Genomic DNA, 19,927 nt, shown 5'->3' on the forward strand with positions numbered 1-19,927 from the left:
CTAATTCATCAGAAGTTGTCCAGAAGTTGTCTGTAGCTTTGATCCTTCCTTTTGTCTTTCTCTAAGCCTTTTTCAGTTATACTATTTCATCTTAGTAATAAGTGAATCAGAACTACACTTACTGAAGATATAAGCAGACCATGGATTTGCAGAGTGGCATAATTACTTTCTGTTGATTTTTCCAGTGGCTCCCAATATTTGACTTAGGATTTTTTGCCAAGTGGTGACCTGATGGTTTTTTTTGAAGTTGTCTGCCAAAGCCCCAAGATCCTGCTTGTGAACTCGGAGGCCGTCATTCCGTATCTAATGCAAAAATTGTTCTCCCTGTGTTTACCAGTTGAAATTAGTCTTGCCATTTTGTTACCTGTTATTCAGACTTTAAGACACTATGCAGTTCTTCAGTCTGCTCTTGTAATTACCCTGAATAATTTTTCACCGGTAGCGACCTTTCAGACCTCATTGCTCTCTCTATTTTTGCAGATTGTAAGAGAAAACAAAGCCTCCAGGGTCCTAAAAAACTTCACTAGTGACATACTGCTCTTCTGAGAAGTGGTTGTTTAACAGCTCCTCGCTATCTATAGTTAAGAATTATTTATCCATTTTTGGTCCCCTCTTATGCTATAGCTCCTTAGTTTTTTTGTTTTTTTTTTTTTGAAAGCCTTTAATTGAGGTATTTTGACAGAACCTGTTTAGAAATCTAGAGGCTGCCAGCTGAATCACCCTTCTTCACATGCTTCTTGACCCCTTCAGAGAGCTCCCAAGAGGTTCCCTCTGCACAAGTTATGTTACTTCTTCCCAGGCAGATCTTCCCGTCATTGTCTACCTATTTTAGCGTTGGATATTTTCTGTTAAGTTAATTGGTATGAACATCACGGTCATGGAACTAGAGTTGTTTTGAATCCCCTTGGAGTCCTTTTTATGTTTAGAGATTGCCATCTTTAAACTCCAGGCATCGAGGAAGTTTTAATTGAGAAGTTAATAATTCATCTGATTCATTCTTGAGCTCTTCTAAAACTCTTGGGTGAATATTTTTTAATATCTTGTTCACAAGTTAATAAGTTTTGTCTGTTCTCACGGTAACCTCTTCCACAGTTACTTTGTTGGTTATATCTGTTTCTCTGTATTGGTTATTGAGACTGCAGTACATCTGTTATTAATTGGCAAATACTCCATCTTTGCAGAAGGGGAGAAATAAGGGTGGAGGTATTTTGTTACTAGATTGTTGCTCCTTTATTTGGAAACATTCTGACATTAACTCCTTCAGTATATTCTGTGAGAGATGCTGGGAATCTACTGAGGACTGGATTAAAAAATTGTATGTGTGTAGATGCTTAGTTTTCTCATGTGTTATGTATGTAATCTATATATAGATTTGGTTCTTGCCTCTGAATCACTAGTCATGTTACCAGTAAAAGAGAGAATTCAGTTACAAAAGAGAACTTTGTGGACCTTTTCTTACTCATGCTGCCTGGGCGGTGACTAATCACTGCTTTTCAATGGTATTTTTAAATTGGAAGATTACATTAGGTTTCTGCTACTGCTGCCTATTACATGCTTGTGAATGCCAACTTAACCGTAGGCGAAACGTTGGAGACATAGATTATTTGCAGAATGATGGACCCATTAGCTAGAACAATAAGCAATCTAATATACATGGAATAGATGCAGGATGTGCTCATTCATCAAATTGAAAAATGTATTTACTTTCAAGTTACTGTAAGTCACCAACTAGGAGAAAAAAATTTTATTTCCCTTGTCTGAATCAAGGAGCTATCAAATGTGAACGTTAATGACACAGACTGTGTCATTTACTGTTTTTACTTTTAGTAAAACCATTTTTATGCTATGCAATATGACATTATTTATAGTATGTTTTCAGTGATCCAGGCAGGTTTACTGTAATTAATCCTTTAAGTCTGAAATACCTAGTATATTAGGCTTCTCTAGCCTCAGTATTCAGTGGAGTTTAAAATACAGATTAAATACGCTTCTACTTAAGATTTTCCTATTGACATATCTTTGCTACTTTGGTTTTTAAGTCACAGCAGACGTTATATCATTCTCCATTATTTGCTTATAAGTATCTCAAAGACATAAAACACAAAGAGCAGTGAGAGTCTTGGGCAGCAGCATTGATGAGATGCAAATATAAGAAAAGACGTAGTTGGTCGGGTCTGCTGCAGGGAGAAGGTGATGAGTAAGGGCTGTCATATAGCAAAACCAACTGTTAAAGAAGGGAGATAAGAGTAATACAGAACATAATAAAACTGACAAAGCTGCATTTGGTGTTTTGAGGTAAAAAAGGATGTAAGCTCCCACTGAAAGCAAGCTTTGTATCTATGTAGTATTGCTTCTTTTTCCACTGGAACAAGCTATACAGATTTTTTTTTAAATGCTCATTCTGTTATAGTATTCTGTTTGCTATTTCCAAGGGGAAAGAAACTATAAAGAGTGAAGATCATGTTTGTTTTGGTGTTTTGGAAATACTTGATTTTCTGTTCTTTCCAGAGTTGGAAGAGTCCTTGGAGAACTGCTAATTCTTTTGTTTTATGAAGTTCGGCAGCTTGTTTCGTATTGTCATGCAATGCTGTAATGTTTTCATCTTTCTGTCTTAAATGCTTGGTTCTGTTGTGTGTTTCTTTATCTACATACTGACATTGCAGCAGTTCTGATATTAAAAAAGGTTTCTTAAGCATAGCTTCTATCCTTTCCGCTGCAGGCCTGTTACGTCTAGTTGAAATTAGACGTTTTATGCTATTTCCCGTGATGTGTTTGAGTGTACTCTTGATGAAGCCTCTTAGAGTGCACCTGAGAATTGGCAAAAGGAGCTTGAAATTTATAGGGAGGAGAAATTATCTTCAAGCTTTCTGCAAGCTCTAGCTGTGTCCATCGACTGTTAGATGCTGATGCTGTTGCACTTATTTGTGGGGGCTTAAAAAATATAATATTTTGCCATATACTTTTGCAGTGTAAGGAAGAGCAATGAGGCATCCTTGGAAAAGCCTGTTTTGCTGTTCGCTGATCTGTGTTACAGTTCCAGAATAAGATGAATAATTTAATATTTAACTTGTTATTCAAGTTGTCTCACTTCTTACTGTTGCAATTGTAGTCTAAACATATATGTATTCATATATATTATTTAATTTATATATTACAATAGTCTATATTGTAATGCATTTAAAATTTTATTTGCTCAGCATGTTAGAAGGACTTAGTGAAAAGACGAACACCTGTTTTATACAGTTGGTTTCTAATTTTGATTTTTCTGCCTGTATTTTATTTTTTTCACTCCTTAGCAACATGTGAGAAGTGTGCACATTTTCAGTGCAGCAATTTTTAAGATAAGTCGCTCCACCTTTGTAAATGCGTGGGAAAGAAGAATTTGTATTTTGGGGATGGCTAGCATTTACATGTAAAAAAAAAAAAAAAGCATTTGATTCTGTAAGTACTCTGTTATCAAAACTAGATTAATTGATACTGTAATGCAACCTGATTAAATGTCTTAAATTCATTTCCCTATAATAATTCTATCACAGAAAGACTTAAGAAAATTGTGTGTGTCTTTACATGACAAAGTTGCCTTTTCCATAAAAATTAATGGAGAGCTGTGCCTGAACAAAACAGTGTCTGCTTAGTGACTTGCATTGATGAGTCTTAACTTGGCTGTTCAGGAGTGAGAACCTCTCATCAGCAAGAAGGAGATAATAGCTGATTGGGAACAAGGTACCGGCCTTTCCACTGCAAAACCTCCCTTAAGCAATCTTTGGCTGTTGGTTGAAATTCCTCTGTTCCCCCTCTGGTATTCTGTTTCTTTTCTTCGTGTAACTGGCCAAATTCAGATTCAGTATAATTTTTTTTTTTCAGTATCTCCTCCTCTTCTTCTTTTTAACAGTACAAGTGTCAGAAGTGGCAGTGTTTGACCATGTCTGTTGAACACTGCGTTTGTGTGGTATCCGGTAACATGACTGCTGTTACAAAGCTTTAGCACGCAAAGAAGAAGTGTCAGTGTTTTATACCAGCTTCCCTTTTACCAGGTCCATCTGTCCAATGCAGTAACAGTGAACTGTATTAACTCTCTGCATAGATTCCTGCAATGAGTACAGTAGGTAAAAGAGTTTTAAAAGCCACTTATTTGAGAAGGTTTGATGTAGTTGACACATGAGGCTTTAGAGTTAGCTCTCATGTAATGGGATAGAGAAAATCTGTGGCAACTAATGAATGTAACATGGAATGTCACTGTAACTCAAGTAATAACGTTCATGAAGAAACCATCCACTGAAAAGAGCGGGGATTTAATTAAACGTAAGAGGCTGGAAATACATTCCAGTAGAAAAGAGCACACAAACCTGAAAATTGGCATAAAGGTGGCTTTTAGCTTGGTGGTTGTATTTTTTTTGTTTGTGGTTTTTTTGGTTTGGTGGTTTGTTTTTTTTTTGTTGGAATAGTTACAAAAAATGGCCAACAGCTTTAAATAAACGGTTCGTTAGTTCAGCCTGCCGGTGTTCTGTGAATAGAGGCAGCCATATCACCCCATGTCACTTTGCTCTGTTGCCTCAAATCTTTATTCTGTATTTTTATCAGAAGTACTGAAGAATTCTGTTTTGCTGAGCATGGATGGTGGTTTTATCCTATACTGGAATGTAATTTTTAAAGTAGCACTGTAGGCATTTAAGACCTCACAAATGAAACAAACTCTTGCCACCTTACGCGGTTTAAACAGCCTTATGAATGCCCAAGCCAACACAGCATTAATTTCAAATGAGCGTATGGTGTGGTGAAGTTCAGGTCCCTGTGGCCTGGTGTGGGAGGAAATGGTTGGCTGCTGTCAGCTACAGAATGTGTCTGTCTGCACATAACTTCTCTTCTTGTAATTGTGCTAATGAACGAGCATTCGAGCTACCCTCGGCTGATAACAGGAATCATGAGTTGGGAAAAGCAGGTCGATTCACCTCAGGATCTGCCAGCATCTTAGAAGAGCTGAGCAAATCTTCAGGCAGATACTAATGAGAAGAAAATTCTACCAAAAGATATCCTGAGTCTGTGTATACTGAGAAGGAATGCAATGAGTATGTCAGGAGCCTCTTTTTGTTTGTTTGTTTGGTTTTTTTTTTTAAAAAAAAAAGCTGCTTAGTATAATACTGAGAAGGTATAAAACAGAGTTATCATTAATTAAATTTCTATTTCTTGGCACTAAACAAACAGAATTTCTTATCTGAAGAGTTACAGCCTGAATATGAACCAGAAATAAATATTGTAAATAGTAAATATTAGTCCTGATACAAAAATTCAGTCTGTGTTGGTACACAGGAGTGAGAAAAATGTTTACACGTTGTAATTGTCTAAATTACACATCCTGTATTACAACCAACTAACCTCTGAGCGTGGCTTGTGTCAAGTGCGTCCAAACAGTTTGTGTTGCCAAAGGATGGCTGACCAGATGGATATGTAATCCTGAAGTCAGCGGATGGTGCAGCGTGGCCAGGTTCGTGCACCAAGTAAAAGATGGAGTAGTGGGAAATGAAGGCGTTTATGAATCAGTTTAGAATGGCAAACAGTGTTAAGACAAGGTTTAAAAAGAGATGAGATAATGGAGCTGATGAGAAGTTATGCTGATAGCGCAACTGGTTAGAGGTAAGAGAGGATTCAAATGAGGGGATAAGAAGTATGGAGAAGAGGTGTGAGGTGAGGCTTGTAAGCTGGTCAGAGAACCTGTGAAGATTAAAGTAAAGGAAGCATTGAGATCGTTGATAATAAAAGCTGGTTGTCTGGCATTACATTTCGAGGTTACTCATTAGGTTTACCTACCATCGAGGTCCAGTACTTTCTGCCACCTTTTTTATTTTGCCTTCTGGCTTGGAAGTTAGCTCAAGATAGAAAGTGATTTAATGACCTGAGACAATATTGACAATAAATATCTGGTCTTAATAGAGAGATGGTACTTAGGGTGGTGGTTTGTTTGATTTATGTTTTATCCTAGAGCGTTTAATTCGCAAAAAAAGTATGAGAACTTTGTGTTCTTAGGAGAAGTTTTAGCCCTTTCAACTATGCATAAGAGCTGAAAACCTCAAATTCTTTAAAACAAAACAAACAGTCTAGAAAACCAAAACTGAAGAAAGTTGAATTTAAGTTCTTAAATAGTTTTGTAATTTTGTTTCATGTACTATTGGTAACTGAGATATTTTGACTGGATTTCAAATATATCAGGGAGAGCCTCACAGAAAGCACTGAAGGACAGCAAACCTGTCATCTTTCAGAAAAAGTGTTACTACTCAGGTCAGCTGGCAGGATTGTTACGCTGGAAAAATCTGCAAATGGCAGGGAGGTGAGAGGGAATAAAAGAAGGTGCTGAGTTTGCTAGTTGTTCTTGTTTCCTGGTTCTGCTCTTCAAAGATTACTTTATTCTGAACAATACATTTAATCTATGCAAGGCAGCTTCTCCTGTTCAATCATGCTGTGAAATCACATGCTAATGTTTTTTTAATATCATTTAGCTGCCATAAAACAGATACTACAAGTACATTTTAGTAGCATGACTGTATTCTAAGATTGGATGGGAAAAGGTGATGAGCTATAAAAGAGTAAGCCTTTGTTTGAATGTGTGTATATCTTCATAATGAGCAGAATTAGCAGGGGAAATTATATAAAATTAATGAAAGTTAAATAGATTTTTATTCAAGTCTGATAAAATTATTTTCCAGATGTGATGACTATCCTTTCAGCTAAGCATAGTACACTTGGGATTTATTTTCAAATTGGCAGTCAGAAATGAGGACGTGAAGGGGTACGTTTTCCAAGCGATTAGTGGGAGGTATGCAAACAAATCCTATTATTTCTTAGTGGGATTAGAGCACATACCTCCTGTACACTGCTTTGAAGAATTCCCCTTAAGCATTCTTCCAGACTTCTAGCTGCAAAACTGGCTACAATAGTAAATTTGGTAGAAGAAAAGAATTTGGAGCATAGCTGGTTTGAGTATATACCCTGCATATGTCTACAAATCAAAAGAGCATAAAAAATGTGCCAGTAATTGTGCGGAAGTAAGGTAAAATAATCCTGACCTATATAATTACATCTCTTTTAACTAAAGATATTTCTTAGTTTTCTTTCTGCATTGTCCAAAGATTTCTGTTGACTGAACATTTGAGTTCAGCAGGCTTGAATTATTCTTCTGCACTGCCTAGAGCCAGTACAGCTTTGATACCTCTGCTCAAGATCACATATTTTCTTATTCAGTGTAATTTAATCTTTTTTAGCTAGTGGAATTTCCAGTAGCTGAGCAGTAAATTGTTATTGAAGAAAAAAAAAAATTGGTCTTTCCAAGATAGTTCTGTACTGTTTATGAAAATATTTTTAATATTCCAGTCCTGGTTCATGTTGATAACGTGATGTAAGATCTAAAATGGAGTGTTATTTAAGGGCCAGAGACAAGTTGTGTATTACTCATATCCTTTTACTCAGTAGCTAGTGGATTTTCTTTGATGAAGTATCAGTGGTTTGCCATGGGACTGCTCCTTCCTGCTCATCTCTTGGTTTAAACCACAGAAGTTGCGGTACGTGTGTGGCGTTACAGGGACTGAGCCAGTTTAGGGGTAGGTGTATTGTCTTCGTTTCCTACACTGAAGAGTCAGCTTTCTGCTTTCTCCCAGACTTTTTCCTTCCCTTTGGAGGTACATTTAAATCAAACTTGTCACGATATTTCAGAAGTTCTTTAAGTTTATTGTTTAGGGTGTCTTAGCCTGAAACATGCAGTGACTTTATGAACTTTCATTTTGTTTTTTCTTTGCATGCTGTTCCCTCTGCACCCTATGAAAATGTAAAATCCTGGGTTCTTTCCTGAATGTTTTAACTGTATGGCATGAATTAAACTGAAGATTTTTATGAAATGTGTGCCCCTGAATTTGCCAAATTGTCTGTCCTTTTGGGAAGAAAACAGAATAGGTTTGTATCATTTTCTGAAGGCAAAACTATATCTGCTAGTTTACTCTTATTTCTGTATAATCCGCGACAAGCCGTGAGTTATCACAGTGTCTTTCACCTTTGTTGGCTTCAGCAGTTCATTTTGTTTCCATATGTTTTTTCAGTTCTCAGGATGGCTTACGTGATTCCCCCCTCAGCTCCATCTCCAGCAGTGACTATGAGAGTGTTTCTGTCACTACATGTAGTCTCTCCAGCATATACGCTCTGAGGTAATAACATCACTTCGCAGTCAGATTTGACGAATGGTCTTGGGTTAGTTATGCTTGGTTACAAATTTTCGTTGAATTAACAATCAAGTGACAGCAACACTTCTGAGTATTCTTGCTTTTGAACAGCAGGTGTTCTTATCTTTTTTTTTTTTAGCAGCTTTCTTCAGTGCGGTGGCAACTGAGAGACAACTATTTACAGAAAAGTTTTAATGCATATAGCAATGAATTATATATATGCATCACCTTGCTTTTATTTGTCCATATAGCATTTCTTAAGAGAGATTTCAGGTTTTAGCTTGAAAAGTACCAAATGTTTGTCTTAGCTAGGTCTTGATTTTCTAGACAACATGTTTTTTCCATTTTGTTTCGCTTTGTAAAATAAGGGGAGCATTCCAGTTAATAATTTAACTTCCACAGTGGTGTTGGCCAAAATTGGTAAGAATACTTGTTTATATTCTCATCTTATGAAACTGCATGAGAGTTTTAACTTTAATTAGTTTTGTTTGGAGCACTTAATGAGAATAATAGAGGAATAAAATTTAGGGCAGAAAAATGTTACTAAAGCAGAAATGTGATTTCTTTGCTTTTTTTTTTTTTTTTTAAGGTATGCATAACCTACATGTATATGATACATTGTACGCAATACCATTATTACTCTGATACAGGTGGATTGAAATGCCACTATTTCCATTGAGGTAGCTCATCTTCCCCTTCTTCTTGTCCTACCTTTTGCATCTGTTTATCTCTATCCAGCACTTCATTTGAAGTTCAGCAATTCCCAATTTTATCTAGGTTTGGGGATAGAAAGAGAGGTTTAAAAGTTCTTTTCTAGTAGTGACAGATTAAATAGTACATATAATAATATGTATTTTTTTTAGGATGTGCACATCTTCAGACTTAATTTTTTTAGTTCTGTATTTTTTAAATAAGGGCATAAAGATGTGACTAAAACTATTTTTCATGGCTTTAATTTTGAAATACGTTTTCTTATTACTATTCTTTAAACAAAACCCGATTTAGCTGCATGCAATGGTTGCCGTCTTGTAAATAAGGAATACACTAAAGAGACTGTTTCACACAGGGCTGTTTGAACAGACAATAGAAGTAACCTCAGTTTTTCTTCGGGAATAATTGAAGGAGTGAGAAGAAGTGAGTCTTCACCACCTCTTTTCAAGACCTTGCTATACTGCCTTTGTATATTAGTATTGTAGTTGCCATTGTATTGATGCTTAGGTAAATTAGATCTGTATTTTCCCTTTTTTCAAATTTTTGCTTCAAGTTTCATTTATAAGGCAGTATTTGTACATGTGCATTTGTGTTTTTGTCCACTGAACTATAGCATTGATTCATCCCTGCAAGTCATGTGAGAAATCTAAGTTGCCTGTTTTTCTGTATCTGATTGATATTACTAGAGACCTAGCTATTGTAGTTTATGCTCCAATAAAAAAAAAACCCCAGCTAAGTGCCTGCTTGGCTATACTGATATGAATTTCCCCTTTTGAAATACATAGTTTAAAAGAAGTTTAAACTCTCTTTAACAACTTAATTTAATAAAATAAAAGAAGGATTAAAAAAAAAGCTCAGAAGTCTAACTCCTTCACAGCAGCGTGTCCTAGATCTGTGTGCACAGAAATGTAATATTCACCTCATCTATTTGTATTATATTTTAGAATATGTTATTTTTAAGGAGCTCCTCTGTTCTTTTATCTTGTATTATTGAAGGAGTTTTATTTTACTATTAAACAACTTTTCTAATGTTCTATCACTTGTTTACTATAACAAGCATGTTCCTTGCAAAGACAATCTCTGCGAAATGTTCTTTTCTGAAATAACTAAGTTCTCCCTGATGTCATGTGCATAGTCAAAATAATACCCTTTTTTTCTTTTTTTTTTCTCTGAAATATACCATTTTAATGTACGTAATTTCTTGCTGTTAATTCACTTAACAATAATTAGAAATGTAAATGTAACGTTTGCAATGTTTTCTGAAAAACAATTAGCTTAACGTAGAATTCTCGCAGTGCAGTAATTTGACCTTCCAGCCTCCTGTGAATCACAATCAATTCCTTGGTGCTGTTAGATAGCCAATGCTGAGGCTGAAAGTCATGTTGTCAGATGGTGGTGTGGTTTGGAAATACCCCAGTGCCTTCAAACAATTCTGCTCTGCTAGCAAAACCACCTTAGCCAGAATAGCCCAGTGCTGAATGAACTACTCATGTATTAAATAGCATAGGCCAAATGGGTTTGAAACAATGAAGTATTGTATGTATGGAATTCTGTATATGTGTACATTTATTGTTTTCCAAATGGAGAAGTAGGGAAAAAATGCACAGTCCTTGGATCCCAGATCACCCAAGGGTCATTGTTTGCCATTTAGGTTTTTAGTGGGAAGAAAAAGCCGCTAGGGCTGTAGGAACCGTTTGGGACCTGTTAAAGGAGGCTGCTTCAAATCAGCCTGTGATTTACTGCCTTAGACTTTTTCCATCATCAGCCCATGCTGTGTAATTTTTGAGCTATATTCATCCCACCTAATTTTAGGCACCAAACTGATACACCTCAATTAGGAGTTTTGCTGCTCTAGGTTCCCTTTTTAGTAAATGGAGAAAAGTGGAAACTTCGGTTAAGTGTGTAATTTACTGAAATGCATCTGGGCCAAAGATTTTCAGTCTTAAATCAGAACTATGATTGCTTACTTTGATTACTGACTGTGCTCACACAGTAATTTGAAAAACATTTTAAAACCTTGCTCAAGGTTTCTAGAGCACGAATTGAAGGAAAAATAATAATAAAGTACAGAGGAGTTCTCAAATGGCTTTGCTAAGGAAAGGGTGATTATTTCATTGGTACCTGATCTGTGTAGAAGGTTCTTCTTTCTAGTCTCAGAGGCCTGATGGTCAAGGAGTTAAATGTTTGGCCCAGTTCAGAAGATGATTGTTCATTAAGCAGTATCGAGACTTGAGATTGATCAGTAGTCAACTTTATCAGCAAAGAATAAATGTATTCCATTAATTTCAGAAGGTTTCAGAGAAATTGTGTTTTTGTGCAGACTCACAAGAGTATAGGACAAGTGGCTTTAAACTGGAAGAAGGTAGATTTAGGTTAGATGTAAGACAGACATTCTTTACTGTGAGGCCAGTGAGGCACTGGAACAGGTTGCCCAGAGAGGTGGTGGATGCCCCATTCCTGGAAGTGTTCAAGGCCAGGGTGGATGCCCCAGGATCCAGCTTAGAGTGACCTGGTCTAGTGGAAGATGTCCCTAGTTGGAACTAGGTGATCATTAAGGTCCTTTCCAACCCAAACCATTCTATGATTCTATGACTATGCAGAATTTTTTGGTTACGTCAATGTGACTGTGGGATAATACCACTGACTTGAGTTAAAATGAGATGTTTATAACTACAGCAGGGAAGTGGCAATTGGTCCATTGCTTATATTAGCTCCATGAAACAATCCATCCAGTTTTTCATTTTTAATGGCTTCTTTTTCATAAATGTAATTTTAGAAGAATTTTTAATATAACTTACTGAATTGTAACTAGGCAGCTAATAAAATGCACTGCTGGAATCTTACCCATTTCAGTGTTGGAACTGGTAAGGTCACTAGCTTTAAAAAAATAAACTATTTGCAGGAATTTGTCAGTCAGCTTTCAGCATATGTTAGAAGGATTGTGCAAGATCCTGAGGGAGCTGTTGAGTGGAAACCTAAGTGAAGGCCATTCATGTGCTCAACAGAATAAGATCACCTGATATGCCTAAAGTCAAGAATGGACCTAAGTTCATTGAAACACTGGAGCTAGAAAATAGCAATAAAAGTATTGTTTTGGGAATTATGAGGGAAAATAGGTGAGACAACAGAAGAACAAGGGAGTTACAATTAGTTGATTTCAAGCCTCATTGGGGTTTTTGGTGTAAGACAGTGCAAGGGAGGAAGAAATAATGATGAATCTGTATCAAAGCATTTGCCTGCCTGTATTTAAGCATTTGTACGTGGTTAAGCCTACCTTCATTTTAAGGTTATGATGAACCAATAAATGACAACTTTATATTTAAATAACTTTAAAAACTAACCTTAATAATACACTACATGCCTTCCCTAGTCAGCCGTCACTTTTTTAGATGATAATATTGTGGCTTAAATATTGGTGTTGTGTGGTACATTTTTCTGTAGTTTTAGGCACTTACAAAAATTAGTGGTGAAGTTTTAGCCTATGTTATTTACAGTCTGTAAAAGGAGGTATCTGATATGTATTGTGATTCAAGTCTCTGCCAAAACAGCAAGAGTCTACCAGCAATGAGAGTAGGGTATTTATTTGGCTATTTCTGTTAGAATATCTGTATTTGCATACCTGTGGGCAGAGCCCAAGGCTGCTGGCTTGCTGGATATAACTGAAGGGTATCACTTACTGTATTGCGTATTATGACTATATCTCTGTTAGTATAAACACACATGTGAAACAAGGCAGGGAAGGTTATCCTAGTATATAAATGAGGTGAATTTTTTATAACCTGCTTCAGAAAAAGTGTTTTGCAGCTATCTTGCCAGTCAGTTCATAGAATCATAGAATAGCCCAGGTTGGAAGGGACCTCAAAAGATCATCTGGTCCAACCTGTCGTGGGAAGGGAAGCCTAGATGAGATGATCTAGCATCCTGTCCAATCACATTTTTAAAACCTTCAGCCTCTACCATGTCCCTATGGAGGTTGTCCCAGTGATTGAATGTTCTTTGTGTAAAATATTTCTTTTTTATAGGAAGATGAAATCTCTCCTGGTGCAACTTGTCCTCTCCCTGTGGCTCCTTCTGAAGAGAGCATCTCCACCCTCTTTGTAGCCACCCTTTATATACTGGAATAGTATGGTGATGTCCCCTCTGAGCCTTCTCTTTCTTCTTCAGGGAGAAGAGATCTAACTTGTTCAGTCTCTCCTTGTAGGATAGGTTCTCCATCATCTACACGGCAGTCCAAATGCGGCTTGACAAGTTCTTGGTAAAGTGGAATGATTGCATCTCTGTCTCCGCTAGCAATGTCCCTGTGGATGCAGCCCAGTATTGGATTTGCCTTTGTTGCCATAGCAGCACACTGATGACTGCTGTTCAGCTTGTTGCCCACCAGGACCCCCAGATCCCGTTCAGTAAGGCTGCTCCCCACCCACACAGATCCCAGCCTGCACCGGGCCCATTGTCCAGATCATTGATGATGATGTTGAACAGCGTGGGGCCCAGTATTGGTCCCTGGGAGTTCCCACTGGTGACCGGCTGCCAGCCTGAGTGAAAACCACTGATCAGTGTTCTATATATGTGACCTGTGAGCCAGTTTCTTGCCCATCTCTCAGACCAAACAAAGTTCTTGTGGGTGGACAGTTTCTTACAAAACCAGGTTTTTGTGCTTTTTCGTCAGTAGAGGAGGATGCAAGAAGGAAAAATAACTTGGTCATTCAGCAGGACTGTGAATTATATGAGGAGACTTCAGTTCTTTGATCCCATGATCCAGAGCTGTGCATTAATCTGTGCTGTCAAAACTACAGCACAAAGTACATGCCCACAAGTTTTAATAAAGAGATCACAACTACTCTGGAGATCTTGCAGATGGTAATGTGGAAGACAACAAATATATTAACAATGTATTTTAACTGATGTGTCGCAGCCTACATCAACTGTGTCTCCAGATCTCCTCTCCTACAGTTTTACCATTGTTAACCTGCTCAGGTTGTAGTTGTTTAAGCTAGATAAATTGATGGATTTAATTCTGCATTAATGTTTTGTTTTGATAAATGCTTTACTGTAGATTTTATTTCCCTGATTTTTCTGTAGAGCTTTTTTTTATGGAAAGACTGCTCATAACCAGAGAAGGGCTGGTGATAATGGCTTTACATGTGCTGTACTGGAATCATGGAAATACAGACCTAAGTGAGAAGAGCTTTTGGGAAGAGAAAGGGGTTTGTACCCTGAGCAAATCAGGATGACTTCTAAAATAGATGGTATTCCTGCCTGATTATTTTGAACCGCAAACCGTTTGTGTGTGTTTCAGGTGCTGTGAGTCTGTGCTGTTTTGTACAGCTCTGTCACTCAGGCAGTGTTGGGACAATTAATATGCATATTAATACAGTCACAAACGGGCTGCTGTGTACAGTCTTCTCGCTTTGCTGCTAAATCCCTTGCCCCAATAACCAGCTGAGCAGTACCAGCACAACAAAACAGTCAGCGTTGACGAGGTCTGTCAGCTTGTGCTTATGATTTTAGTCAGCGAGATGTATGTGACTGAAGCAGATGTCTCTAGTTTTTCACTGCCAGAATTTTTCTTGATGTGTTTCATGCCTATCTTATTCTTCAACCTGCAAGACAAAAAAAAAAAAAAAAATCAAATCTCCAAATGAGGCAGCATTTTTCGAAGCTATAGTGTTTTCTTAGGAAATTCCACAAGGTATTTTGGGGTGTATTATATGCATATCTTTGTCTTCAGTAACAAGTAACTGATGCAGATCTTATTTTCTCAAGGAATAACCCATGCAGCTTGTGTGAACTACTTGTTAATAAGTGCTTCTTACAGTGGGAAGGTGAAAATTCAGCTTTTTGAAGTTTTTTGGTCTTTCCCTATTAAAATGATAAACTTCATATTTTAGTGATGTTAAAATATCCAATATGGTTAAAGTAAATTAAATACAAAATTAGTTCCTCTCTCTCTGTAAATCAAGTGAAATAGGGCAGTATGTTAAGCTGTAGCATCAGTGGCAGAGGCAATATATCTATTCTAGCAAAACTAGTAGGCACCCCAAAATTTGCCATATCGTCTGACTGGAGACTGACAAAAGTGGTCGTAATGGGTTTGTGTTCTTGTTTCTACATAGCCCCCCCCCCCCGCCCCGCGCCCCAAAAAAAAAAAAAAAAAAACAAACAAACAAACCAAAAAACCCCAAACCCTTAGAATAGCATCCTTGCAAGTTTTGAGATTATGTGTAATTAACTAAAATCACTATAAAACCTCATTTTTTCCAGAGTTTTTGGCAATGCCTAAAACCAAGATACATTGTAAAACCACAATTATCCTGGAGGAAAAAAGAGCGGATTGCCTCATACTTAGAGCAGCATTGAAGGTGAAAAATGAAAGTTTTCTTTCCTAATTAAAATTTTAAGGCTCCACCTAATACTTTAATTAGCTTTTCTCAGCTTTGACTCCCACAGCTGGATACCAGATTCCTGCAGGATTCTCCTAGACCCTAGGATGCTTTAATGCTTCAGCTGGTTGTTCCGTATTATTTTTTAAGGGAACTGACAGAGGCGATATGAAAACCTTGTGCTAATAAGTTTCCCTATCTCTGAGTTCCTCTTGATGGAAAATGTTTTTCAAGTGCTGCTTCTCTACCTCTTTCTGCCACACAGGAATTGCAACTCAAGACAGTATCTGCTGGAATTGGATGCTAAATTAATTCACTCTTTACTATGCCATACAGAATAGTTGCTTGCCTATCACAGAGGACGTTGCTGAAAAGCTATATGAAATGACTCTTTGCCCTTGGAACTATTTGTATCCAGCATCAGGTGTCCAGGTTCTGTCTGTCCTGTGTCAACTTCTGGATAAGGCGTAACAGCTGGGACAGATGTGTTTCCATCACTGTATCAGATACCAGAACTGGTATTACATACCATTTCCTCATAAGTGCTGTGCTAACTTGTTTTTTTCACTTGCAGTTTTTCCAGTTCAGAATTATTTTTGAAGTTTAAATATTTCTGTCCTCTAATCTCCTATTATTTGTCCTTTTGCGGCATAATTGAGTGTTTGAGAGTTTTAAATGCACATTTGATTACAAGGAAGTATTAGAAAAAAATGTCGTGGTGGAACTGAGAAAATCTGAGTACAACCTAAGCAATATTCTGACTTCTTATATTTTCAGTTTTGTTTTTTCTTTAATTTTACAATATCCTTATCTTGCAGCTTTTAATCTTTTTGGTTTAGATTTTGAGAAAAACAGTAAATGTAGTACCTTTCAAGTATCTGACACTAAATATGATATGCAGCTTTGTTGATTACTAATGCTCTTAAGTTATTTGTTCATATGCCCTCTTCTAGAAGTTTTATCTGTAATGACCAAAAAAAGCTATTTGGGAGAGAGCACTGTTAAAGTTGATAAATCCTGCACTGGCAATGTTGTTTATTTTAATTCCCATTGGAATATTTTATCTTTGCATTCTTCTGAAAACCCAGGCCAGAGTGGTAATGAGTTTGGATAAGCCAGTTGTTGAGGTGGAATTTCTTATGATGGATCTATTTAGCAAGATGTTGCTTCAACAGCTGAGTATTTTGATAAGTCTGACATGGTAAGTACAATGAGAGTGCTCAGCAGTTTGAGGTTTGAAGCGCTGAGGAAGGATTCAAGAAGATGTTCTTCTGACAGAGTGGGCAGCTGCAGAAGCTGCCAGAGTGTGGAGCAGAAGTTGTTGCTGTTGATTTAAAATTCAGTGGTCTTGAAGGCTCAGGGAGTTTTCATGACTGAAGATATCATTTTGGACATATAGCTAATGCCATTATCCAAATTACTTATTTTAATCAACTGAGCTCATATTGCCCACCTCTACTGGGGCAAAAGATGCTAAAAAAGGACTTCTGCAAATTTTGCAGTGTCTGAAAAATTATTCCCCTACTATGGAATTCAAAAGGTTGACAGCAGATGGGGCTTCTAGCACATGTCCTACCATGTATGGAGTGGCCACTGCCAATACCTGTGATAATACTGTAGTGTAGTCAAGTCCACTCCTTCTGGTAGTGCCCAGCTAGATTGTTCCTGATAGAGGAGTTTGAATACAGTTGTATTATTTGTTTCTCAAGACAAAGATTTGAAGCCTTGGGAACACTTCATGGGTTGTTTGGGGTTTGTGGTTTTTTTTTTTTGTTTTTCCCCCTCTTTAGCCTTTTCTCTTAAAATAGAGAGAAATAAAATTCTGAATTAAAGCTTTTTTTAGTCTACTTTAGATGTAGCTGCTGGGGACACTCCTTAAAATACAGTCATTAGCTAAATAACTACGTGCAATCACTCAATAAGACATGTTCTGGATTTGATTTAAATGACTCTAAAATTGAGTGTGTAGCCACCCCCTTCACTTAAAATAATTGTAAGCAGCCATTAATCTCATAGTTTTCCTCCCAACCGTGTCAAAACTAGTAGATGTTAGAAACCAAAGTGTATTAACCTGCTGTTTATTGTTTCTTGTGAGAGTATCCAAAAAGAAACACCAGAAGTACTGAAGAAAGCAGGATGGGAACTAGTAATTTTTTTTTTTTTTCTGTACTGACTTGGAGTTACACCTCTCTTACCTAAACCCCTGTAATTTTCCTCTTGTAATTCCTCAGGTATGCAACATTTGTCTTTTCCCAGCTATTGTGTCTGATCCTTTACATGGCCTTTGGAGTAGTTGTTTGCTCTTTTTTGCAGACTGGAACCCAGGGTTAACTACAGCCTTATGAAGTATAAAAGTACGAGTTATAAAAGTACGAGTAATAGCTTGGGAGAGACAGGTTGACAGCTTAGTGGTGGGCTTTCCAGTCACAGCCTACACGAATATCAGTGAGATAAATGTACCGGTTACTGAAGTAGTTTTAGAAATTGTGTGCAGACAATAATGTAGATTTGCCTGCAAAAAGTTTTGGGTCGGTGGTTTTTAAAAAAATTTACTTAAGGTATGAAAGAATTTGAATGGGAGAGAAAACCTTAATTATCATACATTGGATAAAAAGTGTGTGTTATTGATATTGTACACAGAGCGTAAGGTGGCCATCATGCTGAGTTCTGTATGAACAATAATGAAAGCTCATAATAATGTTTTTTAAGAAATATTGAAAGAACTAGGATATTCAAAACATACATACATATTTAGATATATGGAAATTCATGTACATTATATAGCTATACATGTATATATCTTGGTTATTAAAAATGTGATATTTTAAGTAACGGACATGAGAGATTAATTACAGCCAGCTAGTGCAAATGAAGTGATGTCGTTTAAGTCCAAGGAGCTGCACTGTTTTGTAATTTGTGGGCAGTCATCAAATTTTTAAGGAACTATAGTTGCTTTTTAAGAGTTGGACTACTGTCCCTTTGTAAAAACTTACATCGTGGTTTATAACTGCAATGTCCTCTTATGCGAACAAGAATGGGTGAAGTCATAGAAACCCTTTTGCACATTTCCTGACTGTAGCAGGAGTCTTACCTGCCATGGTGTAGCAAGTATGAAATTTTCCTAACGAGCAACTTTATCTCAAAATCACTCTGGTTTTGCACACTGGGTAAACCTCTGCACCAGAATAGTACCGTTCAATAGACGGGTTTTGAATTCACTGTGAAGTGGATTCACAAGCTTTGAACTCACACTACAACAGGAACGTGTTACCTGGTTTGTTGCCAATAGTTGCGTCCTACATGTGCCTATGCTTGTGTGGTTTGCAGGAGATTTCCAGAGGAACTGAATAGGAATCACTGATGTCACAACTGTTTGTGTAACATAAATGGTGTATGGATAGTCACTGAATTACGTGCCAACACTTTTCTAGTAAACATTTGTAGTGTTGTTCATAGAAGTTCCGAGTGGTTTGCTCTTAGTCTTAGTTGGGATGAGTTTATGTTGCTGAAACTTGAGCCCCCTCGGTTTAAAGGCACCACTGACAATCTTCTGAAAGCTATACTTGACAATTAGTTGTAATCAAGGACCTTGCCTGAAATCAGAGACTCAGAGGGTAGTCTTACCCTTCCTCTTAAATTTAGTGACGTATATAGTAGAATAGCTATGTTGAACTTTCTCCATTGCAGGTAGTGACCATCTATTGCTTTTGATCTAAGATTTCTGAAGACAAAGAAACAAAACCAAACCATTTTTTATTTTTTTTAAATTATTCTTTTCAAAACATGATCATTCAGTTGATTTCTTTGTATTCGTTTTATTCAATGCAGTGAGCTTTTAAATTCTCCTTACTTGACACTGCTGTATATTTAATGCGTACTTAAGGTACTCTGAGGTTTTGTTTGTAGGTAATGAGAAATTCTTTCAGAGAATTCATTTCAGAGCAGATTTCAGGTTTAATGAACCAAACACTTGTATAAAAATTTGTAAGGAAACATCTATGAGTGGTCACAGATCTCTACTGCTATTGCCTAATTTTTGAGCACAAATGTAAAATATTTAAATTTGGACCTGCTTTGAGTCAATTGACCTTGGTTATTAGGTTTTAGACTTTGCTGCTTTTACTGGTTTTGGATGAGTGTCAGTGACCAACAAATACAGCACGAAGCCTACGGTATCACAGATGGTTACCTAAAATGACTGGCCGCCTCTGAAAAGGTCAGTCATAACCTTCTTGTTCCATAGTCCTGTTTACCATTCTGTATGGATACTACTGCTTAACCTGGCTCACCAGTATCCTTTGGAGCCTAAAAGCTGTAAAGCAGATGGGCGCCACGGGTGAAAGATGTTATTGCGTACAATTACATTATTGGCTTTTGTTTGCTTGTACATATTTCACTAAATTTCACAGTCAAGCCTTGAGACCAGGCAGCTATCCTAGAGATAAATCTTTAAAGTTTTGAAAGAGTCTTGCTACTCTTCTAACATTACAAATAGAGAGTAATTTAAAAATTGCTAGATAAATGCTAGCCAAGTTAGGTAAAAAGCTAATTCATTGTATCTGACAAAAGGTATCTGTTCCTTTATAACGTATAAGCAGGTTGACTGTTTGGAATCAGCCTTTGACATAAAATCTT

General features: G+C 37.0%; 1 protein-coding gene across 6 annotated transcripts in view; it reads left to right on the forward strand.

Moving 5' to 3' along the window:
- ZFYVE28 (zinc finger FYVE-type containing 28) overlaps positions 1-19,927 on the forward strand; it is a 160,220-nt gene that overhangs the window by 119,409 nt on the left and 20,884 nt on the right. For 5 of the 6 annotated variants that reach the window (XM_086747322.1, XM_086747324.1, XM_086747319.1 and 2 more), the window contains exon 9: positions 8,082-8,186. The exons of the other annotated variant lie outside the window; for it this stretch is intronic. In XM_086747322.1, the coding sequence (XP_086603448.1) occupies positions 8,082-8,186 (105 nt within the window). The remainder of the gene's footprint in view (positions 1-8,081; positions 8,187-19,927) is intronic. 6 annotated transcript variants of the gene reach the window in all.

This window comes from Chlamydotis macqueenii, chromosome 4 (assembly GCF_036417535.1).
Source record: "Chlamydotis macqueenii isolate bChlMac1 chromosome 4, bChlMac1.mat, whole genome shotgun sequence".
In the NCBI taxonomy this organism is placed as follows: domain Eukaryota; kingdom Metazoa; phylum Chordata; class Aves; order Otidiformes; family Otididae; genus Chlamydotis; species Chlamydotis macqueenii.